The sequence below is a fragment of the Panthera onca genome, chromosome D3 (assembly GCF_046562875.1).
Source record: "Panthera onca isolate mPanOnc1 chromosome D3, mPanOnc1 haplotype 2, whole genome shotgun sequence".
Lineage (NCBI taxonomy): Eukaryota > Metazoa > Chordata > Mammalia > Carnivora > Felidae > Panthera > Panthera onca.
In genome coordinates this window covers 76,320,914-76,339,711 of record NC_138350.1, presented here as the reverse complement: position 1 = coordinate 76,339,711, position 18,798 = coordinate 76,320,914, and the positions used below count along the sequence as shown (strand labels likewise).

Sequence of the window (18,798 nt, the reverse complement as noted above, 5' to 3'; positions counted from 1 at the left end):
ACCAAATAAAACCAAAATCCAAAATAAATATTGATCGCACAATTATTACAATTGAGGGTCTGGAGAAACCCTGGAAAATCTTTAGTAAAGAGAGCACATCCTCTCAAAAAAGAATTTGAAACCTTTGCCAAGGGAGAACTTTCCCATTCGTTAATTCTTTATGTTAGCACCGTACGGAAGAAGGAACAGAGTTCTTCTGAAATCTGTCTCATGTGTTGGTTGGAAAATACATGTTGAAGACAGAAAATGGGATGAATGCACTCACTTCGGCGGCCAACTCACGGCACTGCATTTAACACTCCCGATGCGAGTCTTTGGCCAGGAAAGGCTTATGTCACAACTTCAAGATACAAAGATTCTGATTTTCAAGGTTTATGTGTGATAAGAAAGAAAAAAAAGTTGTAACAACAAAAGAAGGGAACAAATATAAATCGGAAAAACACAGGGCTTGTGGCCAAACGGGCTTTAAAATGTGGGTCTTCTAGCCATCTCCAACTTGACGAGTCCCAAATCCTTTTTGAACAAGGTCTACTCCTTCATGAGGCCCTGCCGTCTTCCATCCCAGCCGACCCTTCCATCCGGGTTCTCAGGGCGAAAACTTAGAGCAGTCCTCCCGAACCCCTCATTCTTTGCAAGTAATTTCTCTGCAAGTCCTGTCGGTCGCGCTTTTCCACGTCTCCTCATCTTCAACGCCATGATCGTAACCCAAGCCACCATCAGATGCTGCTGGAATCCTATTAGAGCCTGTAGACTGGTTTCCTTGCTTCCAACCAGTAGCCCAAATGTCTTTTTTTTACGTTTATTTATTTTTGAGACAGAGAGAGACAGAGCATGAACAGGGGAGGGGCAGAGAGAGAGGGAGACTCAGAATCGGAAACAGGCTCCAGGCTCTGAGCCATCAGCCCAGAGCCCGACGCGGGGCTCGAACTCACGGACCGCGAGATCGTGACCTGGGCTGAAGTCGGACGTCTAACTGACTGAGCCACCCAGGTGCCCCCAATTTTATTTTTTATTTATTTTTTTAAATTTTTAATTTTTATTTATTTTGAGAGAGAGAGAGAGAGCACGAGCAGGGGAGGAGCAGAGAGAGGGAGACACAGAATCCCAAGCAGGTTCTGTGCCATCAGCGCAGAGCCCGGTGCAGGGTTTGAACCCACAAACAACAAGGCCATGACCCGAGCCAAAATCAAGAGTCGGACGCTTAGGCAGCTAAGCCACCCGGGCGCCCCCAAAATGCCTTTTTAAAACGTAAATCAATCCATATCATTCCTCTGATTAAAACCCTCAACTGACCTCATACTGTACTTAGAATAAAATTCAAACTCCTCATCATGGTCTCAAGGTCCTACTTAAACCGATGCCTCTAACCTCGTCCCCTCCTACTCTCCTGGTTCCAGCCACACCGGCCCCTCTTTTCAGAAGCCAGCTATTTCCACTTACCTTTCCACTTACTAGTCCTCTGCTGGATTTCCCCTCCAGCCCCCTGTTGCTTCATGGCAGGCGCTTTCTTTCTCATCACCTGCTGGGTCTCTGGCTTCGCTGGGAAATGTCTCTAAACTAGCTATCCCCCACCCCCACCTTCTCTATTATACTCACCCCACTTTGTGGGCTTCACTGCACGAACCAACTGAAATCCCTGTTTCGTTGTCTCACCTACTGAAACAGAAGCTTCAGGACAATAAGGATCTCGTTTGTCTTCGTCACCAGTTTACCCAACATCTGGAATAGTGCCTGGCATATGGTGAGAACAGTTGAGTGTTCAACACGTATTTGTTGAATGAACACGTATCACCGTCACAATAAGAACTACTGACTGCTTTATACGTGCCAGGCGTTTTGATCTCTAATCTTCACAAGAACCATATGAGTTAGATATTGATTACACCTACGTTACAATGAAGAAAATGGAGTTATTTGCAAAAAGTCATCCAAATTACCTTGAGTATAGTATTTAACCTCTGAGACTAATTGCTTTTCCATTGTAAAATGGCAGAACCAGAATGCAACCTAGGTTTTCTTGGGCTTTAAAATCCCCATGCTTTTGTTAACCCGGTGATTCTTTTTTTTTTTTCTTCGCCTTTATGAAGGAACACCTGACGAATGAAATGTGTATAAACTTAGGGTGTACGATGTGATAATTTAATATACATACACATTGTGAAGTGATTACCACACTGACTTAATTAACACATCCATAGTTATTTTCCAGTGGTTCTTTTTCTCTTTTAACATTTTGTTTATTTTGAGAGAGAGAGAGAGAGAGAGAGAGAGAGAGCGCGAGCATGTGCCAAAGCAGGGGAGGAGCAGAGAGCGAGGGGGAGAGAGAATCCCAAGCAGGCCCTGTGCTGTCACGCAGAGCCCAACACAGGTCCAATCCCATGAACCGTGAGATCATGCCTGAGCTGAAATCAAGAGCCGGACGCTTAACTGACTGAGCCACCCAGGTATCCCCCCAACTTTGTTTTTTTTTTAAGATTTTATTTTTAGGTCATCTCCACACCCAAAGTGGGGCTTGAACTCATGACCCTGGGATCGAGTCGCATGCCGCACCGGCTGAGCCAGCCAGGCGCCCCTCCTTAGCGCACCTCCCGTGTTAATCGTCTGCCTCGTGAGAGCACCAGGCAGTGCTCATAAATTTACCACGGCAAATATTCTCTCCTATTATACAAAGAGAGAAGAGTGATGTAAATTAAAGGGCTTTCTCCCTATAGTGTCTTACAAAGAAATGAATGACTCTAAACGGACAAAGGGCCCATAGGGTCAGGATGTCCTAAAAGGGTATCCTTCCTTCGTGTGGGAGATAAGACTAAATGATTTTTAATGTACACTCAAACTCAGCTTATACATCTGTCCTGTCCCACCAGTTTCAGTAGTCTAGTCTTCAACAAGCAAAGCAAATAAAGACATGTATTTATTACTTCATGCTTCAAAGACTGAGAACTGAAAGGCACCACGTGATCTGGAAACTGCCCTTGGTGAGTAGTAAAGACAAGAAGTCACAATACCTCCCATGCCTTAACCACACAAATTTCCTTCCTCCCACGTAGTGTTGTGCGGCAGGGAACCATGGTCAACCTGTAACCACCCTCGCGCAGCGCCCACTAGTCAGAAGGTGCTGAACAAAGGTAAGGAGGGAAGATGGCATAGGGCTACGCAGGGTGTACCACGGCAAACAAATGAAAGTTCTATTTGAAAGCGCGAATACACAGCTTCCTGGCAAACAAGTCTATTTTCAGATAACATCTGCAAAGAAGTCAAAGAGGTTACTTGATTTCCTGTAAGCCGGGAAGAGTCTGAACCAGGTACGATGGAACACGGGGATCGTGCATTCAACACAAACCTGGGTAGATCACAGATTCGTGATACTGACCAAGAAAACTCAAAACATCAATTAGGGTGATTCCCTATGGTGACAGGAAGATTCACGATAGCTTTCCTTTAGGCTAGTGTCTCTTGAGATGCATTTAAATACTGATGCAATTTACAAACAGCTGTTCCGGGAACTTCTACAAGTACTGTATACACTACAATCCGTCTGTTTTCAGAGACCATGAACCAAAAATTTCTTTCCATCAGCTTCTATCCAAAACTCTTCCTCCAAGTTATTCTAAGAATTTCTAAGCTATCATTGAAAAGTGCCTCCTCGTATTATCCCAGAATAAATCCCATTTCTCTTCCTCCACTGACCTCCCCCCAACACAACCACAGCAAGTCCATATATGTCCCCCTTACAAGTCAGGGTACATTTGCACCTACGCTGGCTAAACCTCGTCCCCTCATCATACCCCTTCTTCTCCCACATCGGCCACTGACCCTGGAAACCTCGGCACAGACACACATTCTTTCAGACCTCACCACTGCCTTTCTACCTTTCTACCCTTCTCCCTTATCTTTATTCCCATCCATACCGCTGTCGCCTCTTTTTGCTTCTTGGTATTTTCCTTTCAGAAATTTCGGTCACTCCCGAAACACGGAAAGTCCCTTATGAGATGTAGTAGCAGTGTTTTTTACTTAGGCAAGGACAGAAAATTGCCGTCCATGGGTCAAAGTGGCAACTGGGGTAATAATTCATCACCAAGCTTCTCAAATAGCACAGAAATTTCCTAGCCATGAGAGAAATGACACTGAGTCCAGGTTGAGGTCAGCAGACCTGGGCTTTAATCTACTTTTGTCAATAACTGTGACTCGGGCTAAGTGATAAGCACTGGAAATCTTACTTTCTACATAAATACGTGCTCACATTTAAAATTTAAATGTTCGTAACAGCACAGTTCTGTTCCTTTACAGAACTATAAAGAGAAGATGATTCTGAACTAAAGGTATTTTGCAAATGAGTGAATAATAGTCAACCACCTTGGCTCCTGTCTTAAAGACAGTAAGAATAATAAAACATAAAATTTTGATATCAGAAACGTAACAGTTAAGTGTGCTAAAAGGCATTTAAAAAAAAAAAAGTGAAGTGATGTGAACTAAAAAAGGTGTGGGCCAAATGGAAAAGACGCCACTGAAGAGATCTCAGCCAGAGCTGTCCGATACGTACAGAGAGTGAAATCTGGGATTCGTCTGATGAAACCCATGTAGACAACGTTCATTCTCTCTAACCATCCCCTATCGTCGAGGCTCTGCTTAACAAATTCTGGGTCAGGGCATCACTTCCTTGGAAGCCATTTTGTGATCTACAGAACTGCATAACTGATGGGGCCTATAAATCTACTCAACATGTTTTCGCTTACAACAGAAGACACACACATCTTCAACTGCACATCTAGGTTCAGTATTTGCAAAGGATACAGATGCCAATACTGGTCCCTTGGAGTCAGGGTTTTGGGTCCTTTAATGAGAAAATAAAGGTCTAAAAAAATGGTCTAAAAAACCATTATGGGAGCTATGGTTCAAACAATGTCAGCACCCACTCAACGCTCCCACTCCCCTCCAGTTCCCAGTGAGATGAGCAAGGGAATAAAATAGGGAAGCAATGAGTGCTGGGAAATGGGGACGGGCACCATCCACACATAAAAACCGTATGCAATTTTTCTAACATAAGGGACAGGCCAGGTAAACTGGGAGTGGGGAGCAGCTAGCCAATCCACGTGCTGTGAAAAAGCCCAGTTAGAGAGAAAAAAAAAAAAAAAGCCCAATTAGAAACAAAGCAGAAGAGGGTAAACCTCAATCCTATGGGGCTCCTTCAGAAAATGTACTAGGTGTCAGAGCCCATGGAGAGCACGAAGTTAGGGGTGAGTTACCCTTGGCTTCTACCCCATGCTCAGTGAGGGGCCATTGAGCTTGGCTCCTAGTCAAGGGATCGTTCCAGTTAGAGGCAGGGGGACGTCTGCCCCAGCTACTTCTTGGCTACCAAAACAAATACGTAAAAGAAACCCAGCTTCTCAGAAAAAGAGAGAAACTCCTTATTACAGCCCTCTCCTATGGCTATCTCTGGCTGTCAGTTCACAAACTGGAACGGAATGTGGCAAAATAAGACTCAAAGGAACCTAAAGTTTCCTCTTATTTCTGCATTTAGGTCTGAAAGGTCTGTTCAGAGGTTCAAAGCATCTTGGACAGAAGTCACCCTACTCACCAAAAGCAGACTTCTCTATGGAGACAAGTCATTGGACTTTCTGTGGTAGTAAGAAACTACCTTACCACAGAAAAGAGAGAAAATACGAGGATCTATTTATTTTGTTTTTTCACCAAGATACAGGAATACACTGAAAAGGAAAAACTGAAGATCAGATAAGACTTGCTCTATACGCACTTGTTTTTACAACTGTGGAGGACGTGATCATTGACAGCTTTGTTTTTCCTGTTAGACTATGAACCTTTCCTAGGCAAGAACTTTGGTTTTAATTATCTGTGAATCACAGCACCAAGTACAACGCCTGGAATGGTAAAGGTACTGGTGCACAGTATCATACGATACACTGTTTACTGAACGAATGAGTAAAATCCCCAATTAAGTGGATTGTATCAAAGCTTTCCTTCTTAATTACAATATTTTTTATTCTCAATATCCTTATTAAAATACTAAAACTGTCTCTATAATTATTTTTTTAAAAATTTATTTATTTGGGGGTGGGGAGAAGAGGGAGAGAGAGAGGGAGAGAGAGAATCCCAAGCAGGCTCCGTGCTGTCAGCGTGGAGCCTGATGCGGAGCTCGATCTCACAAGCTGTGAGATCATGACCTGAGCTAAAACCAAGAGCTGGACGCTCAACTAACTGAACCACCCAGGCGCCCCTCTCTGTAATTCTTACATTTCTTTATTCTGGTATCTGCAAATATAGTTTTATTTTCTACTTATTTATTTAAAAAAATCTTTTTTAATGTTTATTTATTTTTGAGAGAGACAGAGACAGAATGCGAGTGGGTTGGGGCAGAGAGACAGGGAGGCACAGAATCTGAAGCAGGCTGCAGGCTCCGAGCTGTCAGCACAGCCCGACACGGGGCTCGAACTCACGAGCTGTGAGATCATGACCTGAGCCGAAGTCGGACGCTTAACCGACTGAGCTACCCAGGCACCCCTGCAAATATAGTTTTAGATTATTCACGTAAAATGTACATAGAAAGCTAACAATAAATTATTTCTTCCTGAAATTACTGAGCATTATTCAGATCCTAAAATATGTCCTCTTAAATCAATACTTAATATTCAAGTAACAGCTGATTCCCAAAGGATACTATACGGCTAATATGACATAAAACTTCACAGAAACAGTGCGTAAGTGTTAACATAAAAATGTTAACATAGAAACTGCTTTCCTTTGCCTGTTCTCCCCTCAAATGCAAGAAAGTCCCAGGGGATAACTCTCAAAAAGCTTGTAGGCCAAATATCAGAATGATCTGCACAGAGGAACACCCCCAGTAATGTGCTAATCCTACCATTTGGAGAAAAACACAGAGAGCAGAAACGGACCTGTCAAAAGCAGGGGAGACAACTGATGCTTGTTAGGTTGGCTCTGCATTCCCTGCTGGGTTGTCAAAAGTCAAAATCTAAAATAGTCAAAAATTTCGGGCAGATCGTTACACATAAATAAATATGTGACTCAAGTTCAGTAAAGCCCAGCTTCACGCATGGAAACTTAAAAAACTCGGAAACCCGAGATCTCAGGCCAGTGATCCAGCAGAAGTCACGAGATGGGAGGCCTCTGCGGTGGTGGGGAGGCAGCTCGAGGCGACATTATTCCACACCACTCTTGCAGGTCCGCCAGGGAGAGAACACTTACTCTCATTTTACAGACTTGGCAACCAAGAGTCAGAGAAATTAAGTGTGATTATTGAAAAAGATAACGAGATCTAAAAGTTGTATTTACTTCCTGGAGAGGTTTCTTGCGTTTTCGGAGGCCCTGCTATGGTATTGTATCAAGTACGAGAACTTAGAAGCTAACTGAGTGCCCCAGACTGGCAGATTTCAATCGTCACAACGTCTGAGTCCTAGTCAAGGCACAGGGGATATAAAAGTTAACAAATGTCGCCTCACGAAGAAGTTCACCCACTGGTGACAGACAATGTCACTGAGATGCGGGCTGCATTAGCAGGGGTTATTTCCGCCCCATCCCTCCTGGGAGGAACAGGCATGTCATCAAAAGGAGTTAACTAGAATCAATCTTGTGATTGCTGCCGGGACACAGATGAGTGCAAGGAACAATCAGTAGGCACCCTGCAACTATGCAGAAAGTCACTCTTGGAAGGAAGCCAATAACAAGAAAGGAAGGGCAAAGATGAAAACAAACCGATTCCTTGAAAACACTGTCTCTGGCCTCTCTTGAAGCCCAACCTGCTTCAAGACTTTTCAGTGAGAATTTATTCCCTTTATTACGCCGAGCTGAGTTGGGGTTTCTGGTAAACAGAACTACCACTGCCGTGTGTCCCCAATTCCCGAACCTCAGAACTAAGTAAACAGTAAGATCTGAATTGTGTTAAGTTAAAAATATTTTCACAAGTAACCTGGCTACGTAGTAAAAACTGCATATGTCAAGACCACGTAAACAGAGAGCACAAGTCCTTAACCCATGGCCCTACTAATCTTCTACCGGTTTCTCTGCTTCTAGTGGGACCCGTAATGGCAAACTGGACCCCTGGGAAGGAAGGTCTGCGGTGCCGCTGCCATCAGGTGACTTAGATCACGTGGTCTCTCCTGCCTGACTTGCCTGCCCAGGACCGACTCCATGTGTAGTTGTAGGGGAGGGGGGGCTTTTCCTATTCCTCACACCTGACCCTGGAAGGAAGCAGTCTCACTCAATATTGGTATATTCAGGAAAAAAAAACCATGGATGAGTCGATCAACAATTCAAATGCATCATGTTAGCAAAATACTTAAACACTAAACATCTGTCATATTTGCTTTATCTCCCTCATATACATACACGCATATCAATAAATACGTATTTATTTATTTTTTTGGCTGCACTATCTCTTTCTTGTTTTTTGTTTTTTTTTTTTTTTTTTTTTTTTTTTAATAATCTCTACCTCCAATGTGGGGCTTGAACTCGTGATTCCAAAATCAAGAGTCACAGCCTCTACTGACTTAGCCTTGGCTGCACTATTTCAACATAAATTACAGAAATCTTACCCCTAAATACGTCACAATTTTTTTTAAGTAGGCTCCACACCCAACGTGGGGCTTGAACCCTGAGATCAAGAGTCTCATCTCTACCAACTAAGCCAGCCAGGCGCCCCATCCTCTAAATACGTTAGCATGCATCTCCTTGGAATAAAGACATTCTTCTACAGAACTACACCGCCACTATCACATGATGATTCCCTAATATCTAACATGCATGTTAAATCCAAATTGTTTTACTTGTCCCCAAAATGTCTTCTATCTAGTTGATGTTTTTGAACCACAATCAAACCGGTGTTTCTGTGTTATATTTGCTTTTTGTGTGTTCTTTAGTCTCAACCTGGGGGAGAAAATGAGGCTCCAAACGTTTACATTTTCCAAAACCATTTAACACAATTCATTGTCAAATGAGATATTTTCCTCTCAGTCTGCCTCCACAAACTCCTGGAGAATACGCTAGGAGAAGAACCTACCTGGGGGGCTGAGAAGCAGAAGAACTTCGGTGTGCTCCATAGCCTGCAGGAAGTCACTCAGTTCTGTGACCGTACAACCTTTCTCACCCATTAGCTTCAGTAAACATAGGCTTGGGCTTCCTTCAGGCTCCAAGACCTTAAGAGAACACTGCTCCAAGTCCAGACAGCTGCAAACGACAGATTTAATTCAAGTCAACAACTTTCTCCAACGTGATATGCCTGCTATATGTTTGGCATGACTGCAGGTGTTATAGGGAATAAGCTGCGAGTCGCTGAGTAGTGAAAAGTTATTTACATTATGAATGCTACTGTCCTTTCCTCCTCCTTCTGCCTTCATAGGGGATTCCTCTTTATGCTCTTTTCCAGATCAGCTCCCATGACTACTAAATCAGAAGATCAGGGGCACCTGGGTAGCTCAGTCAGTTAAGCGTCCGACTTCGGCTCAGGTCATGATCTCACGATCTGTGGGTTCGAGCCCCGCGTCGGGCTCTGTGCTGACAGCTCGGAGCCTGGAGCCTACTTCGGATTCTGTGTCTCCCTCTCTCTCTGCCCCTCCCCTGCTCATGCTCTGTCTCTCTCTCAAAAATAAATAAACATTCAAAAAAAATTAAAAAAAAAAAGATTAAAAAAAAAAAAAAGAAGATGAGAGAACTCTTTAAACAGGAAGTGAGAGAAATTAGCTTTGATACTGACCAAAACTTTTACTTTAATTTGGGAACAGGGAATAAAAAGATCAGATACACTTCTCTACTCTTTCTTGCACTTTTTATAAAGTGTAATATGACCCAAGAAAGAGGCACAGATCTTTGAGACATCTTGAAAAATGGAAAAAACTTAACATATGGTATTTTATATTAGCAAAGTAGTGTCCTTGTGTGTGTGATCATGCGAATAAAGATACAGAACAATGTATTTTCTGCATGATACCATTTTTTATTAATACGTGTTTTTCTTATATGTAGAGCTAACTTTGAAAAGATGGGCAAGAAACTCGTAGTTGGGATTGTCCTACAGAGGGGAGCCAGTGCAGCAGAGCTCAAAGCTGGACGATTCGCTTTTCACTATGAGCCTTTTGTATCGTCGAATTTTCACTATGTGTGCTCATTTTATCAACAATTTTTAAAAGACTATCAGTGCTACTGACGTTCAAAGTACAGTACTTCTAAGCACCTAGAAATACCCTATCGCAGGAGGAAGACAAACTCTGGTCTAAGGGCCAAACCCACCCAGCCACTTGATTTTGTAAACAGTTTTGTTGGAATACAGTTATGCTCCCTCACACATACCTTTACAAACATGGATGGCTGCTTTCCTGTTACAACAGCAGACGTGAGTAGCTGGTCTGCAAAGCTGAACACATGTGCTATTTATATTTAGCTCCTTATACAAAAAGTTTGCTGACCTCTACTCTAAAGAATCTTTAGGTCTCATCCTTTTGTTAAAACGATTTCTTTTTAGTATCACCATTTAACGTACACATGCCATTTCTTTTTCAATGTCATTGTATTCAGTAGGTGTATACAAGGTTAGAAAGCTTAAGACCAGACTGTACAAGGCCAGAAATAATGGGACAAGGAGTACGGACTTCAACCATTTCATAGGAAGGGAAAGCACAAGTATGAAACATGCAAGAGAAGAAAAACAATAAAGTAAAACCAAACAAAACAACAAAAACCCCCCAATAATCTTCCCAAAGAGACGTGACCGACAACAAAGGCCAACCAAAGCCTTTGGGTAATCTCCATGATAGTCTGTAGAATTCGCACTTCACACACCTTCAGAGAGACCTTTCTCTTCCCTACCAGTTTAAATGAAAGTCCAATACCTCTCGCTTCTCTGTGAGGTTGCCCAGACCACGCAAGTCCTCCAAATACACTTTAGACACGGTCTCCTGAGGGTGCTCTTCTCGTATACCAAAGGTTCGCAAACTTGTGTCACGTGGCAGAGAGTAAATATTTTAGGCTTTATGGGCCATATGGTCCACTGCGTGTTCTTCTTCCTTGTCTTTTGCTTTGCAATTTTTCAAATATAAAAACCATTCTTAGCTCATAAACCGGTAGTGGTGCAAATCTGGCTCTCGGGTCATTGTTTGCAGACCCCGATTCTCTACATCTCAGTTGGCACCATTTTGCCTTAAAACCACGAGCTTTTCTTTCATATCCATGTCTTCTGTATCTAACTGGGTCACCGAACTCCTTGACAACAGAAACCCTATATTTTTAACCCCTCGATACCTAAAACCTGTCGTGCCCGTATTAGTCGCTCATAACTGAATGATTACTGAGTGAATTTGAATCGTAACTAAAAAGGCTGGAAGCTAGAGAGATGGAAGGGGTAACAGTATTAAAGCTGTGGCAGGTGCCAGGTCCGCAAGTTTTCATATGACTTGGAATAACCTTATTCCATATTCATTTTGATCGCTTTTATTAAAAGGTCACCAGAGCATTTGTGTAATGGTCACTCAAGATTTATAATTCTGCAGTGAAATTGGTAATCTCACAAATTTAGAAAAAAAAAATGTATCCAACCAAAATAATTTCACTGGCAGTATCATCCACCTCATAGGATTGTTAGATAATCCATGCCCCAAGCGCTTAGTGTGTGGCAAATAACACAATAAAAGTGAGCTTTTCTTATGCAATAAAAATACGGGGATATTAAAAGAATATCAATTTCCTAATCATGCTAATTTCTGAAACTGTTTTAGCTTTTCCTTAAAAATGTTTTCGAGGGGTGCCTGGGTGGCTCAGTCAGTTAAGTGTTCGACTTCGGCTCAGGTCATGATCTCACGGTTTGTGAGTTCGAGGCCACGTCAGGCTCTGTGCCGACAGCTCAGAGCCTGGAGCCTGCTTCGCATTCTGTGTCTCCCCCTCTCTCTGACCCTCCCCCGTTCATGCTCTGTCTCTCTCTGTCTCAAAAATAAATAAACATGAAGAGAAATTTTAAAAAAATGTTTTTGAGTAGTTCCTAGTTTGGTAACCTGATCATGTCCTTCAAGGCCTCCTGTCTCTATACTCACCATTCTTTTCCAAGTGTCTCAGTTAAATGAATACATTCAATACTCGATTTTTGTTAAATGTGACTCATCATAATATAGGTTAACTGTTCCCAAATTCTGGACCATAGACCAGTGGCAGCCCAATCTGAAGCCCATGGTAAAATAATAAAAATAAGGACGCTAAGGGCCGCCTGGGTGGCTCAGTCAGTTAAGCGGCCGACTTCGGCTCAGGTCATGATCTCGCGGTCCGTGAGTTCGAGCCCCGCGTCGGGCTCTGTGCTGACAGCTCGGAGCCTGGAGCCTGCTTCCGATTCTGTGTCTCCCTCTCTCTGACCCTCCCCCGTTCATGCTCTGTCTCTCTCTGTCTCAAAAATAAATAAACGTTAAAAAAAATTTTTTTTAAATAAAAAAAAAGGACGCTAAGACTGTCTTTTTGTCTTTAAGATGGTCTTTCCTATTTTTCAGTGTTCAAGTGTCTTTTCTTTTATGGAAGAATGGTGACTATAACAATAGAAACAACAAAAGCTGCAGATACCCACTGGTCCTCCATTTTAGGAAATTTTCTTTTGTTAGTCCCTGTAATGTCCAAGTCGAGGAACCAGTATTAGAGATAGCTTAAGGATCACCAATTTTTTTTGAGATAATTAGAATATGAGATTTATAAAAACAAGGATGCTGCAAGCTAAATATAATTTTTTTTTTTTTTATGATTCAGAGAGGTTATCAGAATCTGGTATATCTCACCAAATGTAACCAGGTGATGCTTTAATATTTATGCTGATATAGAAAAAAATGAGAAACAGTTTGACGTCTTTCTTCCAAATGAAGAAAGGTAAAACTGAAGTAGACAAAAATTTCCAATACAAGAGGCACAGGAGAAAAACAAGATTCTGTATCTCCTTTCCTTTTTTACTGATTTTCCGCATGGGCACTGGCTTTCAGCAGAGAGGATGCTTATACACATCCAGCCTTTACATCTTTCCTTTTTTAGTTACATTCCCGTAAAGACTGTGCTTTGTAGTGGTTTCTGCCAACCCTAATTTGGAATTTCTCATTTAAGTTAAAAGACTATTACTGAAACAAATGGGCTGTTTTTAGGGGTGCCTGGGTGGTTCAGTCAGTTAAGCGTGGTGACTCTTGATTTTGGCTCAGTTCATTTCACAGTTCGTGAGTTCGAGCCCCATGTTAGGCTCTGCATCGACAGCGGGCTCTCACTCTCCCTTGCAAAATAAATAAATATTTAAAAAAAAAAAGACTATTACTGAAACAAATGGGTTTTGCTTTTTTGTTTGTTTGTTTTTTTTTTTTTTTTTTGAGACAGAGAGAGACAGAGCATGAGCAGGGGAGGGGCAGAGAGAGAGGGAGACACAGAATCTGAAGCAGGCTCCAGGCTCTGAGCTGTTGGCACAGAGCCCGACGCGGGGCTCGAACCCACGAGCTGTGAGATCATGACCTGAGCTGAAGTCGGACGCCCAACCGACTGAGCCACCCAGGTGCCCCAAGGGTTTTGCTTTTAAAAATATTTATATTTACCTTCACTTCAAAAAATATATAGTCAAACAAAACACATTTTACATCCCTTAGGGTACGAACCGTGCATTGCTTTTATGTTCTTTTGCTTCTCTTCTTGGAACATTTACTGTTTGGAATCTTTATTCATTAATTCAACAACTACTTATTAATCACCTAAAATAGGCCAGCCATTTTTCCTAGGTATTGAGGATATGGTAGCAAACAAGACAAAATTCCCTTAACGTCTTGGGTTTTTCTACAGGAGGAGATATACATGTATACCCGCAAAGGCAGACAAACGGAGGGGTGTGTGTGTGTGTGTGTGTGTGTGTGTCCATCCAAAGGTCATAGGTGCTCTGGAGAAAAACAAAGCAAAGCAGATGCACAGGGTAATTTTAAATAACGTGATCAGAGAAGATCTCACTGAAGGAGGTAACTCGTAAGCAAACACGTGAAGACGTAAAGAGCAAGTCATACATTTCACCCGTGGAGACCATCTCATGCTGAGTAAAGAGCAAGTGCAAAGATCCTACTGCGTTCAAGCAAAAAGCAAGAAAGCAGGTGCACCGACAGTGGAGAAAGGGAGGAAGACAACAAGGTCTAAGAGCTAACTGGTAAACAAATGGTGTTTTTACACCGAACTAGAAAAGCAATGGAAGGGTTTTGAGCAGAGGAAGGGTAAGACCCGACCGAATGTCTTAAAAGAATAATTCTTACTGCTATGCTGAGAATCACCCGGGGGTGGGGGCAGAGTGGAAGGTAGGCAGCTATTGGAATGAACCGGCGGAGAGATGACGGTGGCTTGGCCCAGTGCCGGAGCCACGGAGGCTGGATTCTAGATGCACACTGAAGGTGCACTGGCTGAGGGCTGCTGCCAAAATGGATGTGGTGTGAAAGTGGAGTCAAGAATAACCGTGACGTGGGGCGCCTGGGTGGCTCCGTCGGTTGAGCTGACTTCGGCTCAGGTCATGATCTCACGGTCTATGGGTTCAAGCCCTGCATTGGACTCTGTGCTGACAGCTCAGAGCCTGGAGCCTGCTTCAGATTCTGTGTCTCCCTCTCCCTCTGCCCCTCCCCTACATATGCTCTCTCTCGCTCTTAAAAATAGACATCTAAAAAAAAAAAAAAAGAATAACTGTGAAGTATGGGGCCTGAGTAATGGGAGGGCTGTGGCTGCCATTTACTGAGATGAAGAAACCTGCACGAGAGAGAGTTTTGCTGGGGAAGACACGCTGAGTTTTGGACATGTTACGTTTCAGATAAGATATCTGTTAGTCATTCAAGAGGAGGCGGAAAATAGGCACGTACACGTAGGAATCCGGGGGGTTCAAAGCAAAGACATGGACTGAAGATGCGAACGAAGAGTCATCCACCTAAATCTGTATCGTCATGAGACTTAAGGACAAACCAAGAAGGGGATTGGGTGAAGACGCGTAGGTAAAGAGATACGAAGCCTGACTCCTAAAGCACTCCGAATTTCAGACACCAAAGAGACAGGCCGAAGAGACAGAAACGGGAGGAGATCTCTGCTTTCGGCTTCTCACACGTGTTCTCAGGCCTCTCGTGAACTGAGTGAGGACAGAGGTCTGGGGCTAAGGAGCGCCTTCTGTGTTGGTTTTCCTTGGTCCCCGTCCCACCGCCCCCGTCCTAAGCTCCCTCCTGCACAGCACGCGCGCAGCGTTGGAGCCTCCTGGGAGCTGTGTCACCTCTGGCGCCTCGATGTTCCGGGCCACCACACAATTTATGTAGCCTGGGCTGGACACTCAGAACCCGCACCTGTCTCCGCCGACAGCAAAGGCTGTCCAGTCCCACGCGGGTTGGGAAGGGCATTAGGGCCGGGTTTGTGTTCAGGGGATTCCCATACGCACACGGTTGTGGGGACCTGAATTATAGGCCAAGATTGATTCTGGGTCACCCACAATCAAATGAAAACACTTACAATGACTCCTGATCCCCGATGGACAGTTCAGAACGGACTCTTGTGGTTTACTTATTAAATGCTCAGCTGGTTTCAGGAGACACGTATAGAGTGAGAAAAGAGTGAAAACAAACAACAGGCGGCCTTTGAAGATTCCAGGGAAAGGCCCACACCCTCACGGGAACTGTTATTCACTTGCACCCACCCTCACGCTTCAATTCCTCCCTCTGACACTGGAGGAAAATACCTCGGGGACTTTGTGCAATCTAGGTGCTCTTCGATCAACAGCATGAAATTACTCTGAAATAACTTGTCTTCCACAGAGTGAACATTACCAGCTTACCTGGCCCCCTCCTCTGCTCCTCTCCAGCCCCCGAAGCTCCCCGTGCTAACTTTCTGTTATGTCAATGTGGTTCAAATTTTAGTAGGCATATGACGTCAATGTTCCCCAGTTTTCTTTCTTTCTTTTTTTTTAATATTCATCTATTTTTGATAGAGAGAGCATGAGCAGGGAAGGGGCGGAGAGAGAGGGGGGCAGAGAATCTGAAGTGGGCCCTGCGCTGACATCAGCCAGCCTGGGGCAGGGCTCGAGCTCACGAGCTGTGAGATCATGACCTGAGCGGCAGTCGGATGCTTACCCAACTGAGCCACCCGGGGGCCCCCAATGCTCCCCAGTTTTCTAACCTGCAGGGCCGCCCCCACCTCCGACCACCACTCACCTACTCTGAGCTAATCTTCACCCTCCAGGAAGGCTGGTGAAACCCCACCAATTTCGTTTCAGACTTCGCACCCCAGAACCGTCAGATTCCACGAACGCACGCCCTTTGTTGCTTGTCACATCTTGTGAGGCTACGGCCCTTCTGTCTACACCACCCTCACCAGAGATGTGGCCTCAAACTTTCCTGTTACTTTGTCAAGCAAACCACTCTGGAGTCATCAGCAAAACCTGACTGAAGGCTTGGGGCTCAGGGTGGGGGGGGGGGTACACTGGGCACCTGAAGTCGGGCATCCACACTTCCTCGGTGGTGGCAGGGCCTTCTTCCTTCCTTTTCTTTCCTCCACTGCCAAATTAGGAGTCCTCACTCCCAGGTCCTCAGGAAAACCCAGAACCTTCCCTAACGAGAGTACTAATCACAAACTAACCAATCACAGATCTGATGATCTGACCCCCAAGGAAGACAACTTTTTGCATTGTTAAGTCTAGAAATTCAGCAATCTATGGACCTAGCATAACAGTATTTTGGATTTTCTTTGCATAGTCCCCTCTCCCTAAAAGAAGCATGTTTGCTTTTTCCCTAGAACAGAAAAAAAAAAAATTGTGCCATCTGTCTCAATTTTGCAAGTTTACCACTTTTTTTTTTTTTAATTTTCAATGTTTATTTTTGAGAGAGACAGAGAGAGGGAGAATGAGCAGGGGAGGGGCAGAGAGAGAGAGAGGGAGACACAGAACCCGAAGCAGGCTCCAGGCTCTGAACTTTCAACACAGAGCCTGATGCGGGGCTCGAACTCATGAACTGCGAGATCGTGACCTGACCTGAAGCCGGACGCTTAACTGACTGAGCCACCAGGCGCCCCAGAAGTTTACCACTTCTTAATTCCAACCTCACATCACTACTCCACTCTGTGGCCAAAGAATCCTAAACCCTCATGACTCTGGTTTAACCCCAAACTCTGAAACTCGAGGTCGTTGTGAGAGTTAAAGTAGATAATGTATGTAAATACTTTATCGTGCATTTTCGTGCATTGGTATACACTAAGTGATCAATAAATGATAAAAGCCCAGTTATTATTATCCACACCCAACACAGCACTTAACGTGTTATTTGTGAATGTCCCAGAGTAACAGTCCACTGCTATAGAAGTCTTTGTGAATAGGAACTAAATATTTGCCATCTTTTTATCTTCTGGAACTTCCAGCAAATAATAGGCACTCGATAAGCATAATTCTGAATGAATGATTCCCCTCTCAATTCAAAAGCATTTGTCGTGTCTAAGACAGGTTGTATGCATAACACACAGAATCTTAAGTGATGCCTCCTGTTCTCAAGGAGTTCATAAGAAATGGTGCGAATAACCATACCAGACAAAGTTTAGTTATACGAGAAGGTAAAAACAAAACAAAACAAAACTTCTAAGGGGTTCAAAGGCAGACCAAAATCCTAACGATGGTAGAGAGGGGCGGTTCTAAGTATGGTCTGGGCATCCCTAGTGTAGTTCCTAGTGCAGTCACAGGGTCCACACGATCAAAACGGTTTTTCACAGCGACACTAAGATGAGACTTAGCATTTTCGCTCACTCTCTGAGAAAGCGTACATTGGAGTACCCGGTGTAACGTGACCTGCGACAGTGCAACAGACCCAATGCAGAAGCACAGAAAAGCCAGTTCTCTGCAGTTAAGGCACAGATCTTCAAAATGTAAAACAATGCCACTTTTCTAATTTTTTTTTTTTGGTTTTGAAAACTCTGTTTTTTCACAAAAACATGTAATTTAAAAAAATGCTTATTTATTAATTTTGGAGAGAGACAGAGAGAGAGGGAGAGAGAGGGAGAGAGACAGAGAAGTCCAAGCAGGCTCTGCACTATCAGCACAGTGCCCAACGGGGGGGGGGGGGGGGGGGGTGAGGGGGCTCGATCCCAGGTGAGATCACGACCTGAGCCGATATTAAGAGCCACCCAGGCGCCCCCAGAAACATGTAATTTCTGCTACCATGTAGAATGGGCTATCCTTTTCAAATAAGTTCAAATATTTTTTTAACGTTTCTTACTTTTACTTTTTGATACAGTAAATATCAGTGCACAGCACATGTATATAACGGATAGAACCCACATTAAAAACTCCCTGGGGTCCTCAATCATTCTTGAGAGTGTAAAGAAGTCCTGAGACCAAGAGTTCGCAGTTTCAAGCCTGGGTGAGAGGAAAATAGTTTTTACTTCTAGCTCAGTGTTCATGGCGAAGTGAAGAAGAGAACCCGGTTAAGTTGGTTTGGAGGAAGGTGGGGAGTTTAGTTTCAGTCTTTCCCACCATCACTCTCTCCCTATTATAAAAACTTCCAAATCCTGCACCCGAGCCCCTCGCTCTCATTATCTCTTGACCTGCACTTCTCCTTCCTAACCTTCCTTAGGTCTTCCAGGTCTGTGCCCGTATCCCGTTCTTTTGTCTGTTAAGTCCTCTGGAATGACTGCCCTATCCTAGTGGTTTCCAGACAGATTTCCTCCTCTCTAACCCCCCCCCCGCCCCCCCGCCCCGGGTCGATCTCCACTTCTCCCTTTCAGCTCAAGGGGAGGAGGGTCCAACCTCCAGTCTCTGGCATTCCCACGACTTTCCCGACCGAGAGATCTCCC

At 43.9% G+C, this 18,798-nt stretch overlaps 1 protein-coding gene across 2 annotated transcripts in view; it reads right to left on the bottom strand.

Annotated features, from left to right (window-relative positions):
* Positions 1 to 18,798, bottom strand: part of MALT1 (MALT1 paracaspase) — a 63,424-nt gene that overhangs the window by 43,987 nt on the left and 639 nt on the right. For both annotated transcript variants that reach the window (XM_060613957.3, XM_060613958.3), the window contains exon 2: positions 9,029 to 9,195. In XM_060613957.3, the coding sequence (XP_060469940.1) occupies positions 9,029 to 9,195 (167 nt within the window). The remainder of the gene's footprint in view (positions 1 to 9,028; positions 9,196 to 18,798) is intronic.